This window comes from Petaurus breviceps, unplaced genomic scaffold (genome assembly GCF_028583685.1).
Source record: "Petaurus breviceps papuanus isolate PSGF00001 unplaced genomic scaffold, PetGlider_PUasm1.0 90721, whole genome shotgun sequence".
NCBI classification, from domain to species: Eukaryota; Metazoa; Chordata; class Mammalia; order Diprotodontia; family Petauridae; genus Petaurus; species Petaurus breviceps.
This window is the reverse complement of record NW_027187322.1, coordinates 223,160-241,993: the sequence shown is the minus strand read 5'-3', so window position 1 is coordinate 241,993 and position 18,834 is coordinate 223,160. Positions and strand designations below refer to the sequence as shown.

Sequence of the window (18,834 nt, the reverse complement as noted above, 5' to 3'; positions counted from 1 at the left end):
TCTGACATTCTGGGTTCTAAGGCCCCTTCCAGCTCTGACATTCTGGGTTCTAAGGCCCCTTCCAGCTCTGATATTCTGGGTTCTAAGGTCTCACCCAGTCAGTGTTCTAAGATCTTTACCAGCTCTGACATTCTAGGCTTTAAAGGATTCATAATACCTTGGCTTGGCCCTCAATTCATTCTCCTTTCCCCCTGCACTGGATCTACCATGACTTTCCCAGTAACCTGGATCCCACCAACTCTGGCCCTCCCTCCTCCATACAGAGACCTTTGGAATTGTGGCTCAGACCCGAGCCCACGAGGGCTCCATCTTCGCGTTGTGTCTGCTGAGGGATGGGACTGTGCTGAGCGGGGGTGGGCGGGATCGCCGGCTGGTTCAGTGGGGCCCCGGGCTCACTGCCCTTCAGGAGGCTGAGGTAAGGCTGGAGGTGGGGGAAGGGTAGATGGAGCTGGGGAGCAGGAGGAAAGTTGGAGGTTCTTTTTTTCCTCCTGAGACACAGTTGTCCCCACCTCCAGATCCCAGAACAGTTTGGAGCTGTCCGAGCCATTGCCGAAGGGCTGGGCTCAGAACTGCTGGTGGGCACCACAAAGAACGCGCTGCTGAGGGGAGACCTGACTCAGGGTTTTTCCCCTGTGATCCAGGTTAGGCTTTGTGTGGGACCAGAGGAGTGTGGGGCTGGGCGGCAAGGAGTTCTGATAACTTCATGTAGCCCCCGGATCTCCTAGGGTCACACTGATGAACTCTGGGGCCTCTGCACACACCCCTCCCTGAACCGCTTCCTTACCTGTGGCCATGACCGGCAGCTCTGTCTGTGGGACGGGGAGTGTCATGCCCTGGCCTGGAGCCTTGACCTCAAGGTACTGTTGCCATGAACAACTTTATCTCCTGAGACCCTTTTCCCTCACCTCCCCCATAATCTTTGGGGAATTCAGCTATCTCTCCCAGGGCTGACCACTCCTCCCCTTTGAGAATCGCTGAGAGGAGGTGGGCTTTGAATTCGTTGACGGGATGATCTGGTGGGTTTCCCCCATTAGAAAAGTATCTTCTCCAATCCCAACCCCAGCCTCCCAACTCTGACCACCCTCCCCTCCAGGAGACAGGTCTCTGTGCTGATTTCCACCCCAGTGGGAAGGTCGTGGCTGTGGGACTCAACACTGGGAGGTGAGAGCGGGTGGGGTACACTGGGAGGTGAGAGCGGGTGGAAACGAGGATCTGGGGCTGGAAAGGGGAGGAGGGAGGGAAGGAAATGTTGGGGGTGGCCATGTGGCCCCATGGCCTCCTCTGACCCCAGGTGGCTGGTTCTGGACACGGAGACTCGAGAGATTGTGTCCGATTTCACTGATGGTAATGAGCAGCTCTCAGTTGTCAGGTATAGTCCAGGTGAGAGCCTCTCCCACCCCCTGCCCCCATGCAGAGGCTTCTCTCTCTCTCTGACCTGCCTTCTTCCCTCCTCTCCCCACTCTGCTTCCTTTCCTCCATCATAACCTTCCAATTATTCTATACCTATTCTTTTAAAATATTTAAAGAAACCAAAGTAGGCAAAAAAGGGGGAAGTAAATAAACAATGAACACTCATCATAACACCAAAAACAAACCTGAAATTATTACAAAACGTATCAATTGGGATTGACACACTGAATGAGGTAAAAGAAGAAATGAAATTAGTAATGAAGGAATAAATGTAAAATGAGCATGAAACTCAGTAATTCGGAAATATCCATGGGGATTAGAAATAAAACAAGAGATTCACTGAGAAATAGAATTGTTCCTCTGGAAGTCCAGCAGAAAAACAAAGGCAGTAAGCAAAAAAACTTCAAAACCATGTGCTTGGGAAGAGCTTCCAGCATCCAGCAGGACTGCTCACCAGGGTCCTGATTTCTCTATCTATTTTTGACATGGGTAATTGCTGGCCCCTTGTTTCCTGTATTCAGTGGTAAGCTCCAGAGCAGGGACTGTTTGGGGTTTTTTTTTTTGTTTGTTTGTTTTGTTTTTCGTTTTACCCCCTGCTTTTAGCACACATCTTGGCCCATAGTAAGCCCTTAGGAAATGCTTGTTGACCCCCTGACTGACTCCTTCAGATGGGATGTACCTGGCCATTGGCTCCCACGACAACATGATCTATATCTACAGTGCGTCCAGCGATGGGGCCAAGTGCAGCCGGTTTGGCCGATGTATGGTGAGTGTGCCCACTGAGCAGAGTGGGATGGGGGGGTGGTGGTGGGGGTAGGGGCAGGCCAGCTCTTCCCAGACTCTCCTAGGGAATGGCCTGGGACTGGGGTGGGAAATGAAGGTTCCAATTTTGACTCCCCCCCTTCCCCCAGGGGCACTCCAGCTTCATCACCCACCTAGACTGGTCCAAGGATGGCAATTTCATCATGTCCAATTCTGGGGACTACGAGATCCTCTACTGTGAGGAGGGGTTCACAGGGGTGGGTCACAGGGATCAAGTTTTCTCTCTCACTATGGCTCAGAGCTAGGATGGGGGGGCTGTGGGATCGGGGGGCAGTTTTCAGCTTTTCATTTTTTATCTATAAGATGAGATTTGGGTCTGTTCCAGCTCTGACATTCTAGCTTTTAAGGTCCCTCTGAGTGCTTTTATATTGTGCTCTAAAGCTCCTTCCTGCTGTGACATTATTTCTATTTTCTAAAACTCCTTCAGGCTCTAAATTCTATGCTCTCATGAACCTAATCCCTGGAAAATGTGCTAAACAAAGACCTTTATAGAAAAATTGTCCAAGGGTGTTGGGTGAGAGGAGTGACTTTGAGACGAGGGATTTGCCAGGAGATCCTGGAGCCCAAACTCTCTTAGTTCTCCGAATTTTCTTCACTCAGCTGAGCTGATGGAAAGGGATTGACCTAAGTGGGGCTTCCCTTCTTCCCCTCCTCCCAGGGGACGTGGCAGGGGGTTGCAAGCTGCTGAGAAACCGGTATGAGAGTCGGGATCGAGAATGGGCCACCTATACCTGTGTCTTGGGTTTCCACGTGTATGGTAAGCACCAAACCTGGTGAAGGTAGCTGGGAATATTGTGACGAGGGCAATGCTACAACATTGGGAAAGACTGCCTTTGGGTGGAGGGGAAGGGCAGCAGCATCGGCTGGGCTGCCCGAGAAAGCCGCCCTTGTGGGTCCTGGGAATGTCCGGGAGCAATAGAAATGCTGGGCCTGTGGGTGGCTTGGAAGGAGGCGGAAACAGGAATGAGGAGGGCTTGGCTTGGTAGGCGTGTGGCCCGATGGATCGGACGGGACGGACATCAACTCTTTGTGTCGCTCTCACAATGAGCGCGTGGTCGCCGTAGCGGATGACTTCTGTAAAGTGCACCTGTTTCTGTACCCGTGTGCCCGGGCCAAGGTGAGGCCCAGAAGCCAGGGGAAGGGCTGGAGGGGAAGCGGGCACAAGAGGGGATGGGGGAGGGGAAGGGGGTGCCAGACGGGAGTCAGCCCAGAGCTGCAAGAGTGGGTGGAGCCTCCAAGGGAGACAGCATTCCAGCTATCCAAAGAGCATTTGGACTTAAGAGTTAAGGAGACCTTGGGCAAGTCCTTCCTCTGAAACTCAGTTGCCTAGTTTGTTAAATGGTGGCATCTAAGCTCAAAGTCTTACATAACGGGGCCGACTACACCTATTTCTTCCCATTCTGAGATGTCCTCCCTGCCCCCCTCCACCACCCCAGGCTCCCAGCCGAAAGTACGGAGGCCATGGCAGCCACGTCACCAGTGTCCGGTTCACTCATGACGATTCTCACCTCATCTCACTGGGAGGCAAGGATGCAAGCATTTTCCAGTGGCGCATGCTGGGTGGTGGGGGCCTCGGACCGGCCCCCCTCACACCCTCCCGCACCCCTTCCCTCTCCCCCGCCTCCTCGCTGGATGCCTAATAACTCCACTGGGACTGGAGTGCGTGGGCCTAGAGGGTGCTTCCCCCTACCTCCCGCCGCCCCCACCCCTCCCAAAGACCAGGAGCCTTCTCTTCCAACTTCGCTACATTCCGGAAGTTCCTTTTCCAGGCCAGGGAGGGGCGCTGGGCCCCCCAACACTGTACAGACGCGCAGGCTGAGCCGAGCAGCCCCCGCAGCGGTGCAGGGTCAATAAAGCAGATGCTAAGTCCCCTTGCAGCGTCCCGCGTGTCCTTGTGCGGGTGAAAGGCTGGGGGGGGGGGGCGCGGCGGGGGGTGGAGGGAGCCCTGCATCTGAAGCTAGAGGACATCCTCTGGGCTGCCTCAGTCTCCTCCGTGCCAGGAGTGGGGTTGGACTCGGGGCTCCCTCCCTAAGGGCGATTCCCGCTCCCAGGATCCTAGAGTATGGGAGGGGGCAGTGAAGTGTGCTTGGGCTGGGGACAGACCAAACAAGGAAGAGAAAGGACAGGCGGGGTCCATGCAAACGGGAAGCAAAGGGTATGCAAATGCCTGTCCGGACACTGCCTCCTGCGGCCACGTGCCTGGGGCTGCACGCCTGAGGCGCGGGAAGGGTTAAAGTCCCGGTCCCGCCCCTCCTCCCAGGCCCCGCCCCTCCCGGGCCCGCCCCTCCCGGCCGAGGAGGCGGAAATGCCCGAGCGCCGGAGGCCGCGGGCCGGAAAGAGCCGAAGCGCCTCCGGAAGTGGCCGAAGCGCGGGCGCCCGTCCTTCGGGCGCAGCCGGAAGGGTTCCGGAAGGGCTCGGCGCTGAGGCAGGGATCCGTCGGGACGAACCGAACCGCGGGACCCGGGACACGGGGCCGGGGGGGGGGGGGGGGCCGGACGCAGCCGAACGGGCCCGGCGCCGACCTCAGCGCGTCCTGAGCGGGAGGCGGCGGCGGCGCGGGATGAGCCGGGGCTGAGGCGGCGGCGGGGCCGGGGCGCCGAACAGGGCCGAGCAGTACCGGGGCCTCCCTGAGGCCAAGCCGGGCGCCCGCGGGCCCCGTCGGGCGGCCATGGCGGCCAACATGTACCGGGTGGGGGGTGAGTACCGCGCGCTCCGACCCCGCCGGAACCGGAACGAGCTCCCCGGGACCGGGTCGGGGGGGGGGGGGGGGGGTAGGATGGGGGGGGGGGGGGGGGGGAGGGGGGGGGGGCGCGGCTCGAGAGGGCGCATGCGCGCACGGGGAGCCTTGCCGAGGGTCCCGGTAGGGGAGGGCGCATGCGCTGCAACCCTTCCCACCCTATGGGGGGTCCGGGCTGGGGGTGCATCGAGACTTCAGTGGATGAACTTGACCGCTAAGGCCTGGGCAAGAAGGGAGCCGGAGTGAGGACCCGGGGCGTTAGGGACCCTCGATCGCTCCTCCCAGCCTAGCCTCTTCCAGTGCCACTAGTGCTCCTAGAGAGCCCCGCCAGATCCTGACAGCCCCCCCCCCCATCTCTGTCGTGATAGGGACTCCCCTGGGGCAGGGCTGGCCCGGGGATCCCCTGTTGGGATGGTGCTGCCCAGGCGAGTGTCCTCCCTTGGCCCCCCGTGCAGGTGGGGGGGGCCCTTCCCGCGGGGTCTGGTCTTGCCAGTGTCAGAGCCGCAGCCCCTGCCCCCTGCCCTTGCCCAGGAGGCCGGCCCTGCACTGCCCAGAGCCCGCGTCAGCTTCCCCCTGGGGAAGGTGCCATCGCTTGGGACAGTTCCTTTGTAAGAGGAGGAGGCCGAGAGCAGGCTCTGTCCCCGTTCTGCTTTGTATCTCCAGTCCGTTGATGGGCCTTTCCTGCAGGCTGCAGCCCAGCCCTGACTCTTCTTCCTCGGCAGCCCTTCTCCCTCATCCCTAAGCAGCTTCCTCACTCGGGTTTTGTTCTTCTCCACTGCAGATTATGTCTATTTTGAGAACTCCTCCAGCAATCCTTACCTGGTGAGAAGGATTGAGGAGCTCAATAAGGTGAGTGTGGGGGGGGGGGGATTGGGGGGTGCAAAGCAGGAGGGAGTGTGCGCCCAAGGTTAACATGCCTAATGTGGGTACACGTGCCTCGCTGGGGTGGCTGTTCTTTGTGTGGGTGGCTGGCAACTCGGCTTCCTCAGCATGGCCTCCATGGGGCAGTGGCAGAAGTCAGGGAAAGGTAGCTTTGGGCTTAGAGTGAGGACAGACTTCCCAACGAGAAGCTCTGGTATCCAGAGTGAAAAGGGCAGCCTCAGGAGGTTACCGGTTTCTCCTTAGTAGAGTCTACGAGTGAAGGCTGGTTGAGCGCCTTTAATGGAGGGCCTTGGGCCCTTCCAGTTGTGTGCTTCTCAGAGGGGCTCCTTACTGTCCCAGGCATCCTGAAGTGTCCTTGCTTGGGTTAATTTGGCCCTGGCCTAGTTCTGAGCTCCTTGGGTGGGAGGGCACTTGGGAGGCTCTGAACTCTTGGGCACATTTCTTGAGGTCTTTTTTTTAACCAGTGAGTACTTAGAACATTTGTTCCCTGTTACTGGCCCCTTTTCCTTAGGCAGATCTGCTTTCTCTAACATCCAGTTTCCACCACTTTGGCCTTTCTTCCTAGACTGCAAATGGGAATGTGGAGGCCAAAGTTGTCTGCCTTTTTCGAAGAAGAGACATCTCTAGCAGCCTCAATAGCCTGGCTGACAGCAATGCCAGTGAGTCTTTTCTTCCCCCTCCCCTCATGTCCTCAGGCCTGGGCAGGCCTCTGCAGGTGTTTCCTCTGGTCTCATGACCAAGGCTGGGGGGATGAATTTTGGGATGGGGGAAGCATGGAGGGGTTAGGGCTTGTTTCCACATGTCAGGAATGTGATGAGGAGAGCCAGAATGTTGTAAGATGGGGAGGACAATAGGAGATGGGAGGTTTTGGGGGGGGGGGGGAGTAGACACAATGAAACTAAGCTTGGAGAAATTGAGACTTATGACTAAGCTTTGGATGAACTAGAGTTATGGGCAGAGAATGAGATTGTGCCAGGGGAAGTGAAGCCCCAAACATACCATCTGTCCTGCCTTGGGAAGTGTCGGGGGAGGTTTGTTTAAATGCAGGTGGTAAGGGTATGGCTGGTCTGGACAGAGTGGAGCTTTGAGAAGAGGAAGAACTTCCTGAATTTCCTTTCTTTCGGTTTCCCCTTTTTACCTTTTCTTCCTCCATCTCTCTTTTCTCTCTTTCCCTTCACTGCCTTCTCTCCATCCCTCACTTCCCTTTTTTATTTTTTCCTTTCTTTTCCTAGTAATAATTCATCTCTTAGTAATTCATTTTCTTAGTAATAATTCTTCCCCCTTTTCCTTTTTGATCTCTTTGCCCCCCTCCATTGATATTTCTATTTTCAACTTCTTAGACTATGGTTCCAGCCCTGAAGGGTTAATGGGGAACAAGGCTCTCCAAGTTTCATGGCCCCATGGGGTTTACTGCCCCATCTGGCAGGGGCTGACCTTGGCTTTGTCCAATCAGGAGGGGTTTGGGGGGTGTGGTCCCCTTGCCTTAGCCCTGGTTTCCGGAGCACAGGCAAGGGGAGGAGTCAGTTGCAAACTCCACCCTCGCCCCCTTCTCCCTGGTCCTTGGAACAATGGCCTACGGGTCTGGGCTTGTTGCTATGCGGCCACCCTACCCCTTTCTCCTTTGCTTGGCCCCCATCCCTGTTAACCCTTTACAGCTCCTTGTCTTAGCCAGCTTGAGGTGTTTGGTGGGAGAGGGATAGTGCTGATGTTGGGGTGGAAGTTGTGTCTGAAAGGTAGACACTATGAACCACACAGAGAGCAAGTGACCCGGTTGTGCAGGTCCTACTTCAGGGTGGGGAGGGGAGCACAGGCTGGCATAACTCCCCAGGGCTTTTATTCCTGTCGGCAGCCTGGGTATTGTGAGATCCTGGCATCTTGGGGCTGGGGATGAATTTCTGAGGTTTTGGCAAGGGAGGGAGAGAGAAGGGCTATGGAAGCTCTTCCTTAGCAGCTTTAAACCCAGAGCATTAGGGGTGAAGCATCGTGGGGGAAAGTGCCACTGGGGCCAAGACGGAGGATGGGAGTGAGAGACAGACAGGAAGCTGGGGGGAGGGGAGAGGGGAAGCCGAATCCGGCCCACCCCTCCCCGGCCTTCCCTGGCCCTCTCCTGCCCTGCTCTCCCCAGCTACCCTTCATTCTCTTTTCCTCTCCCAGGGGAATTTGAGGAGGAGTCCAAGCAGCCAGGAGTCTCAGAACAGCAGAGGCACCAGCTGAAGCACCGGGAACTCTTCCTTTCTCGACAGTTTGAGTCGTTGCCAGCTACCCACATACGGTAGGGGACAGGGCATAGGCATTTCTTTGCCCTACTCTCCCGCCATTTACTGCTCTTTAACTGCTCCCAGAGACAAGGATGGGGGATCAGAGGGGATGAAGATTGGGGATTGTGGACTTGGTGACTTTTCCTTTGCTTTTTGGAGGGCAGTTGGGGTTAAGTGGCTTGCCCAAGGTCACATGGCTAGTATTAAGAGTCTAAGGCCAGATTTGAACTCAGGTTCTCCTGATTCCAGGGCCGGTGCTCTATTCACTGTGCCAACTAGCTGCCCCTTTCCTTCCCCTTCTTGCAGTGGGAAATGCAGTGTGACGCTCTTAAATGAGACGGATATCCTGAGCCAGTACCTGGAAAAGGAGGTGACCAAGAGGGCTGTGTTGGCAGGAGGGAGGGGTCTGGGTGGTGCCACTGTGGCGGGGAGAACCAGCACAGGGCTGAGAGAGGTGGAGGGGGCATGGAGAGGAGTGTCTACCCAGCCCCCCCTTAGCCAGTGGGGGGGCAGTGTTCCTCAGTGCCAGCTGTGTAAGGGCTACCAGGGTAAAAACAAAGCCCCTGCTGCCCCTCTGAGAGCTTACCTTTTAATGGGGAGAGAGGTACGTGCAGAATGGCTCTAAAGCCAATTCATGCTCATGGTGATTGGAGGCTGCAGAAATACTTGATTGAGAAAATGTTCCTTGCGCTGAATCTCCAGGAAATCTGGGCTGCTGAGTGGTGGGGGAGGGGCAGCCCCCAGTACCCAAGGTGCAGAGGTCGGGAGGTGGAGGAACAGCCAGAAGATGCCTGATAGGGAAGGACAGAGGGCTGGAAAGACAGGTTGAGACCAGGTTGTCTAGGGAATCGTGTGCCAAACAGGAAAAGAGTTCCTATAACCTGGAAGGCTCTGAGGGGAGTAGGTTGGAGAGGCAAAAAGAGGAGTTAGGAGGCTAAGGGAGAGGTGCTGAGAGCCTGGCCCAGCCTGCTGGTTGACTGTGAATCCTGTGGCCTCCAGGAGAGCCTGGTTTGGGATGAGAATGAACCGCGTGTGGGCTCTGCGCCCTCCAGGCTGGCATGTGGGGGAGCTGCTGGGGGAGGGGGAGCCTCATTTCAGCCACTTCTCCCATCCTGCTTCAGGACTGCTTCTTCTACTCCTTGGTGTTTGACCCTGTGCAAAAAACGCTTCTGGCCGACCAGGGTGAGATCCGGGTCGGCTGCAAATACCAAGCAGAGATCCCAGAGCGGCTGGCCGAAGGTGAGGCCGAGGGAGGGACCCAGTGAGGGGAGCAGGAAGCCAGAGATCCTGAAATGGTAGAGCAGGGTGTTGAGTGAGGAGGCTGCTGCTCTCCACCCTTTATCTTTAGTGGTGATTGCTAGCATTCCTTTTTTTCCAGGTGAGTCTGATAATCGAAATCAGCAGAAGATGGAAATGAAAGTGTGGGATCCAGACAACCCCCTGACTGATCGGCAGATTGACCAGTTCCTCGTTGTGGCCCGGTGAGGGCTGGGTGGGGGACAGTGGCCCCAGGCTGGGGCCCTGGGCCTCACGCCCCAGCCAGTGTTCGAGGGCATCCTAATTTTCCCTGTGGTGTTTCCCCCCCTTCCCTTCCCCATGTCCTCCATGCTTCCTTCTGCCCCAGTGACCCGCTGTTCCTCCCCTAGAGCTGTGGGCACCTTCGCCAGGGCCCTGGACTGCAGCAGTTCCATCCGACAGCCCAGTCTGCACATGAGCGCGGCAGCGGCCTCCCGAGACATCACCCTGGTGAGCCGCGGCTGTCCGAGTTGGGGAGGGCCAGAGGGATAGCCGGAGCCTGGCGTCCCAGGGCTGTCTCTCAGTGGCCTCACTGGATGTTGCCCCCATTGCAGTTCCATGCCATGGACACCCTCCAGCGGAATGGTTATGACCTGGCCAAGGCCATGTCCACATTGGTGCCCCAGGGTGGCCCTGTGCTGTGCCGGGATGAGATGGAAGAGTGGTCAGCCTCTGAGGCCATGCTTTTTGAGGAGGCGCTGGAGAAATACGGCAAGGATTTCAATGATATCCGTCAGGACTTTGTGAGTAGTGAGGCTGTGAGCAGGGCTAGGTTAGGAAGCAGCAGTCACGGCAGCAGCGAGGGGATAGGGGTCCTCGGGCTAGGGCGCCAGCTCACTCTACATCACCTCCCCAGCTCCCCTGGAAGTCTCTCGCCAGCATTGTCCAGTTCTATTACATGTGGAAAACCACTGACCGCTACATCCAGCAGGTGAGGGCCAGGATGGGGCCCTTGGGAGGAAGGCACTGAGCTGCTGTTGGGTGGGGGGAAACCAGGCCCAGGGACCACCCCCCACGCTACTTCCTCTGTTTCTTGTGTCACCTACAGAAAAGATTAAAAGCTGCTGAAGCTGATAGTAAACTGAAACAGGTCTACATCCCTACCTAGTAAGTGGGAGTAGGTGGGTATGGAGGGGAGCCAGGGCATCTTCCTTCCTTTCCCTGTGATCTGGAGGGGGTGGCATTGGGAGGAGAGTGACAGAGAGAATCCCTGGGCTGGAGGGGGTAGAAAGCTGCCTGTGCCTCCATCCTCTCCTTTTTCTGCCCCCCTAGCACTAAGCCAAACCCAAACCAGATCATCTCTGTGGGGTCGAAGCCTGGTATGAACGGTGCTGGATTCCAGAAGGGGCTGACTTGCGAGAGCTGCCACAGTGAGTGTCAGGGCCTGTGGGGTTCGGGCTGCCTCGGCTCCTGCCTCAGCACTTGGGGGAGCCGGCCTTGTCCTTTCCGACTGCCACCCCACCAGCTGACCTGTTGCTGTTTCTCTAGCCACCCAGTCAGCACAGTGGTATGCCTGGGGGCCCCCCAACATGCAGTGCCGTCTTTGTGCCTCCTGTTGGATTTACTGGAAGAAGTATGGGGGGCTGAAGACTCCAACACAGCTGGAGGGGGCAGCACGGGGTACCACCGTAAGGACCCAGGGCTTGGAGCTAGGGGGAGGGGGCCTAGCAGGCAAGAGCTTGAGAAAGCTGCCTGCCCACAGTAAACAATGGGGAGGAAATGGCCTGGCACCTTTGGATCTGTTCTCCTGTGCCAGCAGATCAGCATGGTGGAGCTGGGGTAGCTCAGGGCAGTAATGACCCCACTGCTGATGCTGCTTTGTTTCCTTCTTTGACTAGGAACCACACTCCCGGGGTCACTTGTCTCGACCTGAAGCCCAGAGCCTTTCTCCATACACAACCAGCGCCAACCGGGCCAAGTTGCTGGCCAAGAACAGGCAGACCTTTCTACTGCAGACGACTAAGCTGACCCGTCTTGCCCGGCGCATGTGCAGGGACCTGCTACAGCCAAGGAGGGCTGCCCGCCGACCCTATGCCCCCATCAATGCCAACGCCATCAAGGCTGAGTGTGAGAATGGGCAGGAGAAATCTGTTGGAGAGAACAGGGGCAGTTTGCCCAAAAGGCATATGAGCCCTCTTGGGGCTTGGGGGGGGTCACCCAGACTTGCTAACTCTTCTTCCTGTCCCTAGGCTCCATCCGGCTCCCCAAGGCAGCCAAGACGCCCCTCAAGATTCACCCCCTGGTGCGACTGCCCTTGGCGACCATTGTCAAAGACCTCGGTATGGGCCAGGGAGATGGGAAAGAAGGGCCAGGAATGGTTACAGGACAAAGGATTTCAGCAAGGTCTTTCTCTTTCTTCACTAGCGGCCCAGGCTCCTCTGAAACCAAAAACCCCACGAGGCACCAAGACACCTATCAATAGGAACCAAATGACCCAGAACCGCGGCCTGGGGGGCATCGTGGTGAAACGTGCCTATGAGAGTGTGAGTCAAGGGTGACTTTGGGGAGGCATCTCTTTTCTTCCTTGGTCTGCTTGGTCTCTGAGGGGTTCGTGTGCCCTTCCATACGTGTGTGCACAGGCTGGCAGTACATAGCATTCTAGTCATTTGGTCCTCACAACAACACTGGGAGGTCAGTGCTGTCATTATCGTCCCCACTCTACAGACGAGGAAACTGAGGCAGTCAGGGTCAAAGCTAGTGTCTGAAGCTAGACTTGAACCATTGCGCCCCCTGGCAGCAGAGAAGCAGATTCCAGCCCATTGTGACGCAATGCTTCTTTACCTTTGGCTTGTTCAGAAGTGGAGAAGGCCTTGATAGGCTCCTAGAATGGGCTGTCTTCATATGGAATATGGCAGAGCTGGAGGGATGGGCTTGTATAGATTTGAGGTTTTGAAAGCACCTTCTCCCCTTTTCCAGGTGGTTCCATTTTCAGCCAATGGAAGGCCCCTCACCTCAGGGATTCGATCAAGCACACAGCCAGCAGCCAAGCGGCAGAAGTTAAATCCGGCTGATGCCCCCAACCCTGTGGTATTTGTGGCCACAAAGGACACCAGGTAGTGGGCACATGGGTGGCTGATAGCAGAGACTGGGGGGTGGGGTGGAGGGATGAGACAGTAAGCAGGAATAATGGGACTGGGCAGCCAGGAAGGGCCTACTACCAACTATGAGACTGTATCTGACATCATTTTCCCTGCTAGGGCATTACGGAAGGCCTTGACTCACCTGGAGATGCGTCGGGCTGCAAGGCGGCCCAATTTACCTTTGAAGGTGAAGCCTCCACTGCCATCTGTCAGGGCCCCGATTCCTCCACCTCTACCCCCACACCCTGCCAGTACCAATGAGCCTATTGTCTTGGAGGATTGAGTATTCTTGGGGGAAGGGAAGAGAGTAGATGGGAAGGTAGCCTCTGCACAGGGGCATTTACGTGTGCTGGGGTCCTGGGAGGGCACTGGAGAGCTTGCTTGTAGCTTCCGATACCACGTCTGCCTCTTCCTTGGCCTTCTCCAGGTCCTGGGGAAGAAGGAAAAGCCCCACTCGGGATAGCCTGTTTTGGGGGGTACAAATGACTCAGTCTTGGGGCAGGTTTTTTGGGGGGGGAGGGTTTTTTAAAATTTTTTTAATTTTTCCTCCCCTTGTTGGGGAGTGTGGGAGGGGAAAGTAGGGTACCAGTTGGTACCTGCAGGGGTGGGGCGTGCACTGCCATGTCTCAAGTCTTGTTTTCTTTTCTAATTTGGAGTTTTACTCCCATCAGACGTTCAGACTTAATTGGAGTTAGAGGCCTGTGAGCTCGGGTAATCCCAGCTCCTTGTGCTCACGCTTCCTTTCCTTCCCCCACATCCCTGCCTTTTGTACACCAACTCTCAGAAATAAAGACCCTTTGTCTGTTTTTTAACCTTGGAATCTGTAATCCGTTCTTAGATCGACAAAAATAAAAAGCTGTTTTTCTTCAGCCCGTCCTGGCTCTGCTGCTCTCTAATGTGTGATGGGGCCTAGGCAGAAGGGAGGTCTGATGGAGGGTGGAAGATGGACAGGAAGGCTGACCACCAGTCCCAGGAGGGGTTTCCTAGTCACTTCCTTGGGGGAAGCCCTTGATGCAGTCTGCTCCACAGACCATCTGTTTTGGGGGACAGCTGTCATGAGTTGCTTTGAGAGGAGATGATCCTAGGAACTGGCCAAAGCAACCATGGGTGAGCCGGCTGGTCCTCTCCTGACCACTGTCCTCGGGAGTTCTGGGGTTGGCCACGGGGCCTAGGCTAGTTAGGCAGGGCACTGCAGGCTGGGGCAAGCAATAAAGAGGAATCCTTGGGTCAGTAAGTGAGGACATGGCCCAGAGTCACAGGATGGCTGGACGGGGAGTCTGGGAGCACTGGCATTGCACACCTGGGAGATTCCACAGAGAGCTCGACTGCCCACCCTGCAAGCTCCTGGAGGACAGGGACTGCCCGAGTCCTTGGTGCTTTGCACCTAGTAAGTACTCCGAGGATTTGGCCCTCCTCTTGTAAGGTCTGCTGCCAGGAATCACTTGAGGGAGGAGACTGAAGGGGGGAGGGCACCGGGTCTTGCCCAGGTTCTTCACTAAGGGTCTCCAGACTTCTCACATTTACACCAGACTTTGAAGGCTGGCATAGGATCTGCTTCCCTGTCACAGGTGGTCCAAGCAGGCCCTTTTTCAGGTGAAGAACTGAGGCCAAGACGTTAACACGTCCCTGTGGACGTTGCATTTTGGTGACAACTGCACGCTGTCCCTCCTGGCCAGAGTCCCCCTGAGGGTGCTCCACTTGTGGGGTTCCAGAAGCCCCTGGCTGCAGTGCCCCACATCCACCAGGCTCCCCTGGGGCAGGCATGCTGGAAGCCACCACCTCGGACCCAGACTGGGACCCAGGCCCACCCCCAATCAGGGCTGGGTCCAGGAGGGGCCGCCCAGCGAGGCCAGGCACGGGGTCTAGCATGGGCGTGCTGCACGACCTGGCCTGCAGGATCAGGGTCACGCTCATGGGAGTCACTCCTACTGGGGGTGAGAAGGGAAGACCACCAAGGGGTCACGGACCCTCAGGGGTCCGTGGGTGGGGCCATCATTTTGCGTGGAGTTTCGCTCACCCGCCAGTGCTCCGAGATGGGGGAGGCACCAGCCTAGGGCACTCTAGCACCCTTCCCCCCCCCCCCCCCTCGGGCTGGAGGCGGCACCGGAATCTGGGGGCGGGGCATCCGCCGGAAGCTGCCGGACGGAGGCGGCTTACCATGGGGACCTCGGAAGCGCTGGGGGCCTAGCCGGTGACCTCCGTGGTCGTCTCCTGCTACCGGAGGGGAGGGGCTGGGAGCCCCGGGCGGCTTGAGAGCCCGGCCCAGCTGCCCGCTTCCCGGGCTGCCCGCCTGGGCACTCAGCCGTTGCTCATGAATATTCACGTTCTCTCTGGGCCAATCGACGACAGGCGCTGCTCAGAGCTGGCCAATCGCGTTACCGTATGCAGATTGAACCGGAGGAATGGGGCAGGAGCCCGCGCTAGCAGCCGGAGTCCCGAGACGCGGCCGAGGAGCCCCAGGTCCCCGAGAGTGGGGGAAGTGCCTTCTTGTTTCGCGATCCCGGTGACCCACTTCCGGTAGTGGCGGAAGTCTGCCCTGTCCCGTTCTGAAGCGGGAACTATGGCGGCCACGGAGCCGGATGTGGAGGCTTTACCGCGCGGGGGCTTCAGATGCTGCCTCTGCCACGTGAACACGGCTAATCGTAAGAGGGCGGGCTGGAGGTCATGGGGTCACAGAGCCCCCGGGCCTAGGCGGTCTGGCCTGGGCCTCCTGCCCGGGGACCCGGGTCGGGTCGGGGGGAGCCGTTCCCGCGGCCCTTGGTCGTTTGTCCCCGCGCGGAAGCCGAGGGCCCAGGGTGGTTACTTGAATCTGAGGCAGGATTCGGAATCGCTCCTACCCAGCGGGCGCCAAGTTCGGAGCTCCGGCCGCCGGGCCACCCTGTCTCGGGGTCAGGGCGAAGGTGGAGGCTCAGCTGGTCTTTAGGAAACGGGAAGGGGCCAGAGGCCCCTCCTTTTACAGGGGCGAAGAGGCTTGTTCAGGGTCACTCGGCAAGTGTCCGAGTCTAGCTTTGAGCTCCGTCCCTCAGGGAAGGACGTACCCCCTCACTTGAGAGCGGCAAACCGGCTTCGACCCTTGGGGCATCTCTGGTGCTGCCTCAGTCAGCGGGCTGCCCCGCGCCCCCCGACCCCTACGGGGTGGACAGGTCACGCAGCCCAGCGGTGGTAGCGAGGGACTGGCCGGCAGACAGCCACCCCGCCTGTAATTTGCGCCTCGACACTTAGAGCAGGCATTTTACTCAGTGGCAGTCTTAAAATAAAGCTTAAATTGCAAGACGCAGTCTTCCACCCTTGCAGACGGTGCCCCCGGGTCCTCTTCATCCTCAGCCTGGGCTCCCTGCCCACAGGCCTGCCCTGCTCCTGTTTCTAAGCCCCTGAACTCCGCTCAAAAAAACGGAAAAATCATGTCACCTGAGCACACTCCAGATTCCTGTGATTTTGTCTCAAGTGGGCAGGCCTTTTGATTGATCTGCCGTGGACCTTTGCATGCCCTCCAGTGGCTGTTCTAAACCTTGGGCAATTCCTACCCTCAATCCCGTTTCTTTCCTCTGGCCTCTAGAGCTGTGACTTCTCCTTGACAAAGTCCCTTGGCCCTTCCGCCTGTGCCCTTGAGCTGCCCCCCTGCCTCCCCTGCTGCCTGGGCTTTCCCCCATCCTGAAGACAACTTTCCTTGGCCTGAACTGACGTTCAGTGTCTTCCTCTTCCTCCCCAGCTCCTGCATGCGTCCTTGCCTCCCCCTCCACACCTCATGCCACTGGTCCATGAGCTTGCTCTTCCAAGGTCCTCAGTGGCCTTTTCTCTGCCCTCTTCCTTGCAGACATTTCTAAGTGCTCTGTATCCAGAATCTCCATTATAGAGAGATTCCTTTTTGCTGGACTCTAATGCAGTCCCCCCTGAGACAGTTGTGTGGTGCTGGTGTTTGGTGTGAACGATTGTTTTCTCCAGCTTCTCACCCTGGGTCCTGGCCCCTCTTCCCTCCTCTCTACACGCTCTTTTGGGGGACTCTCTCCTGCGTCCATCTCTACACAGTGTTGTACATTTCTGTGCTGCTGCTCCTCTGGCCCCCTCCCTGCCCTTCCCACTGCCTGCTGGACCCTTTCCCTGGATCTCTCCTGCTGAATACCAGCATGTTCAGAGGGAAGCCCACCCAATCTCCCCCTTTCTGTTGGAGAGCTGCTGTCCTCCTCTGCACCTGGACTCTCGCCTCCCACCCCAGTCATGTCAGTTCTGTGTCCCTTCTCTGCCCCCCCCCCGCCCCGAGTCAGGCCCATATCAACTCCTGCCCAGACTCTTGTTATGGCCTCTTGACTGGTTCCCCCCATCTCTCCCCTCCTTCCCCCATCCTCTATCACGCCCCCCCCATCCTCTTGCTAGAATCATGCCCGAGCCTGTTCTCTGCCCAAAACCTGTCTGTGAGTTTTTGTTGTCTCTAAAACCAAGCCTGACGTCCTTTGCCCTCCATGGCAGGGTGCCCCCCATCTGGCTCCCTTCTGGCTCCCATTGTGTTTTCCCCTTGACCTCCCCAGACTCCTCAACCCTCTCTCCACCTTTTAGGTTCCGCCCAGGTGTGACCTCCCCAGGGGATACTCTAGTTGGGAGTCTAACTCTCCTGTTTCCTACCTGTGTGACCCCATGCAAGTCACCTAGGTTGTCTGGGCTCAGTTTTCTCAACTGTAAAAGGACCAGAGGGCCCTCCACGGTCCCTGGAGCTTCTCTCAGCTGAATCTGGGGGTTGCATTTTCATGGTCCTGAAGTGTTTGCTCTGGCTCTTTCCACTGTGCTGATTGAAAACTCCTTGAGGGCAGAGACAGTCATTGCTTAATGGGTGTGTCTTGCAGGGCCCAGCCTGGATGCCCACCTTGCGGGCAAGAAGCATCGCCGCCTTGAAGATCTTCGAGCTGCACGCCGGGCCCAGGGCCTGCGGAGTGTGTTTGTCAGCGGCTTTCCACGTGGTGTGGATGTAGCCCAGCTCTCTGAGTACTTCCAGGCCTTTGGGCCTGTGGCCAGCATTGTCATGGACAAGGACAAGGTAGTGGGTCTGGCCTGGGCGAGTCCTTGTGAACAGTCTGATGGGCTTCAGGGAGGGCCACGGTGCTTGGAAAACAGCGTCTGACAAGTCCTCTCTGTGGTGGCTTGACAGGGTGTGTTTGCTATTGTTGAAATGGGAGACACAGGTGCCCGGGATGCCGTCTTGTCCCAGCCCCAGCACACTCTCAGTGGCCATCGGCTGCGTGTTCGCCCTCGGCAGCAGAAAGAATTCCAGACCCCAGCTCCCAAGTCATCCAGAGGGGTGCCGCCAGATGACCAGCAGCTCACGCGGGCACTGGCAGACGCTCCAGATGTGGAGGCCCAGATGGTGCAGCTGGTGGGCCTTCGAGAGCTTTCTGAGGCTGAGCGGCAGCTGCGGGGGCTTGTTGTGACCCTGCTGCAAGAGGTCTTTGCCGAGTTCTTCCCTGGTGAGGAGTGCCCCTCCCTCTCCCATCTGACTCTCCTCAGCCAGTCCCTGCACTCCCGAGGCTTCTAGGTAGTGCCTCCATTGTGAGCACCTGTCCTGCCCATTCAGTTGTACAGCTGGCGTCCCTTTGCGCATCCCCTGATCTCGATGCTCTGCTCATCACCCAGGCTGTGTCATCCGTCCCTTTGGCTCCTCTACAAATGGCTTTGATGTTCATGGGTGTGACCTTGACCTCTTCCTGGATCTGGGGGATTTGGAGGGGCCACAGGTGAGACTTCAGAGAGCCTATGAGGGGGTGTGTGGGGGGTGGAGCTGGCTAGAGAACACTATCTCATTGGACCCTTAATGGTCCCATGGGCTAGGGGCTATAGCTTTTGTGTTCCTAGCTGTTCAGATGAGAAAACTGAGGCACAGAAAGTAACTTAAGTAACTTACCTGTGGTCACCCAACTAGTGAATGTTGGCAGTGGGATTTGAACCCAGATCTCTGCTGATTTTATGACCAGCATGCTTTTCTTGATACTGCTTTGCCTTAAGAAGAAAGCATAAGCAAATAGTTACAGGGTGGCAGATTCTGTCTTGGAGATTAGGGAGGGGACAACCGTGCTGTGCTGAGGCTGAGCAGCTCGGTCTATAGCATATGGTCAGAGGATGGGCGACGGAAGGAACCCCAAGGGGTCATTGGTTCAACTTGCCTCTCCCCCACAGCGGGACCCAAAGGCCCCGGTCTCTCCTGCGTTGGACTCAGCCCTAGCTTCTCCACTGGATCCTCAAGCCTTGGTGTCCACTCCAGCTTCCCCTATAGACTCTCAGGCCCCAGCTTCTCCCCAGGATTCTGAAACCCCTACCTCCTCCCTAGCCCCTCCAACCCCTGACTCAGCCCTGGCCTCTGAGGCCC

The 18,834-nt window shown here is 57.4% G+C and overlaps 3 protein-coding genes across 5 annotated transcripts in view; all 3 read left to right on the top strand.

Moving 5' to 3' along the window:
- The window catches only part of EML3 (EMAP like 3), an 11,433-nt gene extending 7,330 nt beyond the window's left edge, over window positions 1-4,103 (top strand). The window contains exons 13-22 of one of the 2 annotated variants that reach the window (XM_069066136.1): window positions 264-415; window positions 516-641; window positions 726-857; window positions 1,094-1,161; window positions 1,292-1,380; window positions 2,079-2,176; window positions 2,322-2,409; window positions 2,891-2,989; window positions 3,219-3,349; window positions 3,669-4,103. In XM_069066136.1, the coding sequence (XP_068922237.1) occupies window positions 264-415; window positions 516-641; window positions 726-857; window positions 1,094-1,161; window positions 1,292-1,380; window positions 2,079-2,176; window positions 2,322-2,409; window positions 2,891-2,989; window positions 3,219-3,349; window positions 3,669-3,872 (1,187 nt within the window). In that variant the 3' untranslated portion in view covers window positions 3,873-4,103. Of the gene's footprint in view, window positions 1-263; window positions 416-515; window positions 642-725; window positions 858-1,093; window positions 1,162-1,291; window positions 1,381-2,078; window positions 2,177-2,321; window positions 2,430-2,890; window positions 2,990-3,218; window positions 3,350-3,668 lie in introns of those variants that run through there. The other variant, XR_011164016.1, reaches the window with a different exon arrangement.
- A 670-nt stretch (window positions 4,104-4,773) lies between these two features.
- Window positions 4,774-13,357, top strand: MTA2 (metastasis associated 1 family member 2). 2 transcript variants are annotated; one of them, XM_069066134.1, is made up of 18 exons: window positions 4,774-4,928; window positions 5,751-5,818; window positions 6,417-6,510; window positions 8,006-8,123; window positions 8,416-8,479; window positions 9,231-9,348; window positions 9,488-9,590; window positions 9,756-9,855; window positions 9,960-10,148; window positions 10,262-10,336; window positions 10,454-10,512; window positions 10,678-10,775; window positions 10,894-11,033; window positions 11,244-11,472; window positions 11,595-11,684; window positions 11,770-11,888; window positions 12,322-12,458; window positions 12,603-13,357. In XM_069066134.1, the coding sequence occupies exons 1-18, from the start codon at window positions 4,901-4,903 to the stop codon at window positions 12,766-12,768; spliced, it is 1,995 nt and encodes a 664-aa protein (XP_068922235.1). In that variant the 5' UTR covers window positions 4,774-4,900; the 3' UTR covers window positions 12,769-13,357. The 2 variants fall into 2 exon arrangements, with proteins under 2 accessions (XP_068922235.1, XP_068922236.1); XM_069066135.1 differs by lacking the exon at window positions 4,774-4,928 and adding an exon at window positions 5,256-5,394.
- A 747-nt stretch (window positions 13,358-14,104) lies between these two features.
- TUT1 (terminal uridylyl transferase 1, U6 snRNA-specific) overlaps window positions 14,105-18,834 on the top strand; it is a 10,064-nt gene continuing 5,334 nt past the window's right edge. The window contains exons 1-5 of the mRNA XM_069066133.1: window positions 14,105-15,127; window positions 17,321-17,511; window positions 17,623-17,938; window positions 18,105-18,205; window positions 18,645-18,834. The exon at window positions 18,645-18,834 is cut by the window's right edge and continues 172 nt beyond it. Coding sequence (XP_068922234.1) covers window positions 15,046-15,127; window positions 17,321-17,511; window positions 17,623-17,938; window positions 18,105-18,205; window positions 18,645-18,834 — 880 coding nt within the window. The 5' untranslated portion in view covers window positions 14,105-15,045. The remainder of the gene's footprint in view (window positions 15,128-17,320; window positions 17,512-17,622; window positions 17,939-18,104; window positions 18,206-18,644) is intronic.

What these genes read in the sequence shown, in the direction of transcription:
- MTA2 (XM_069066134.1), top strand. Translation starts at nt 4,901, where the DNA reads ATGGCGGCCAACATGTACCGGGTGGGGG. An exon ending in CCTGGCTGACAGCAATGCCA is followed by an intron (nt 6,511 to 8,005) that starts GTGAGTCTTTTC and finishes TTCCTCTCCCAG; the next exon opens with GGGAATTTGAGGAGGAGTCC. An exon ending in CCCAGAGCGGCTGGCCGAAG is followed by an intron (nt 9,349 to 9,487) that starts GTGAGGCCGAGG and finishes CTTTTTTTCCAG; the next exon opens with GTGAGTCTGATAATCGAAAT.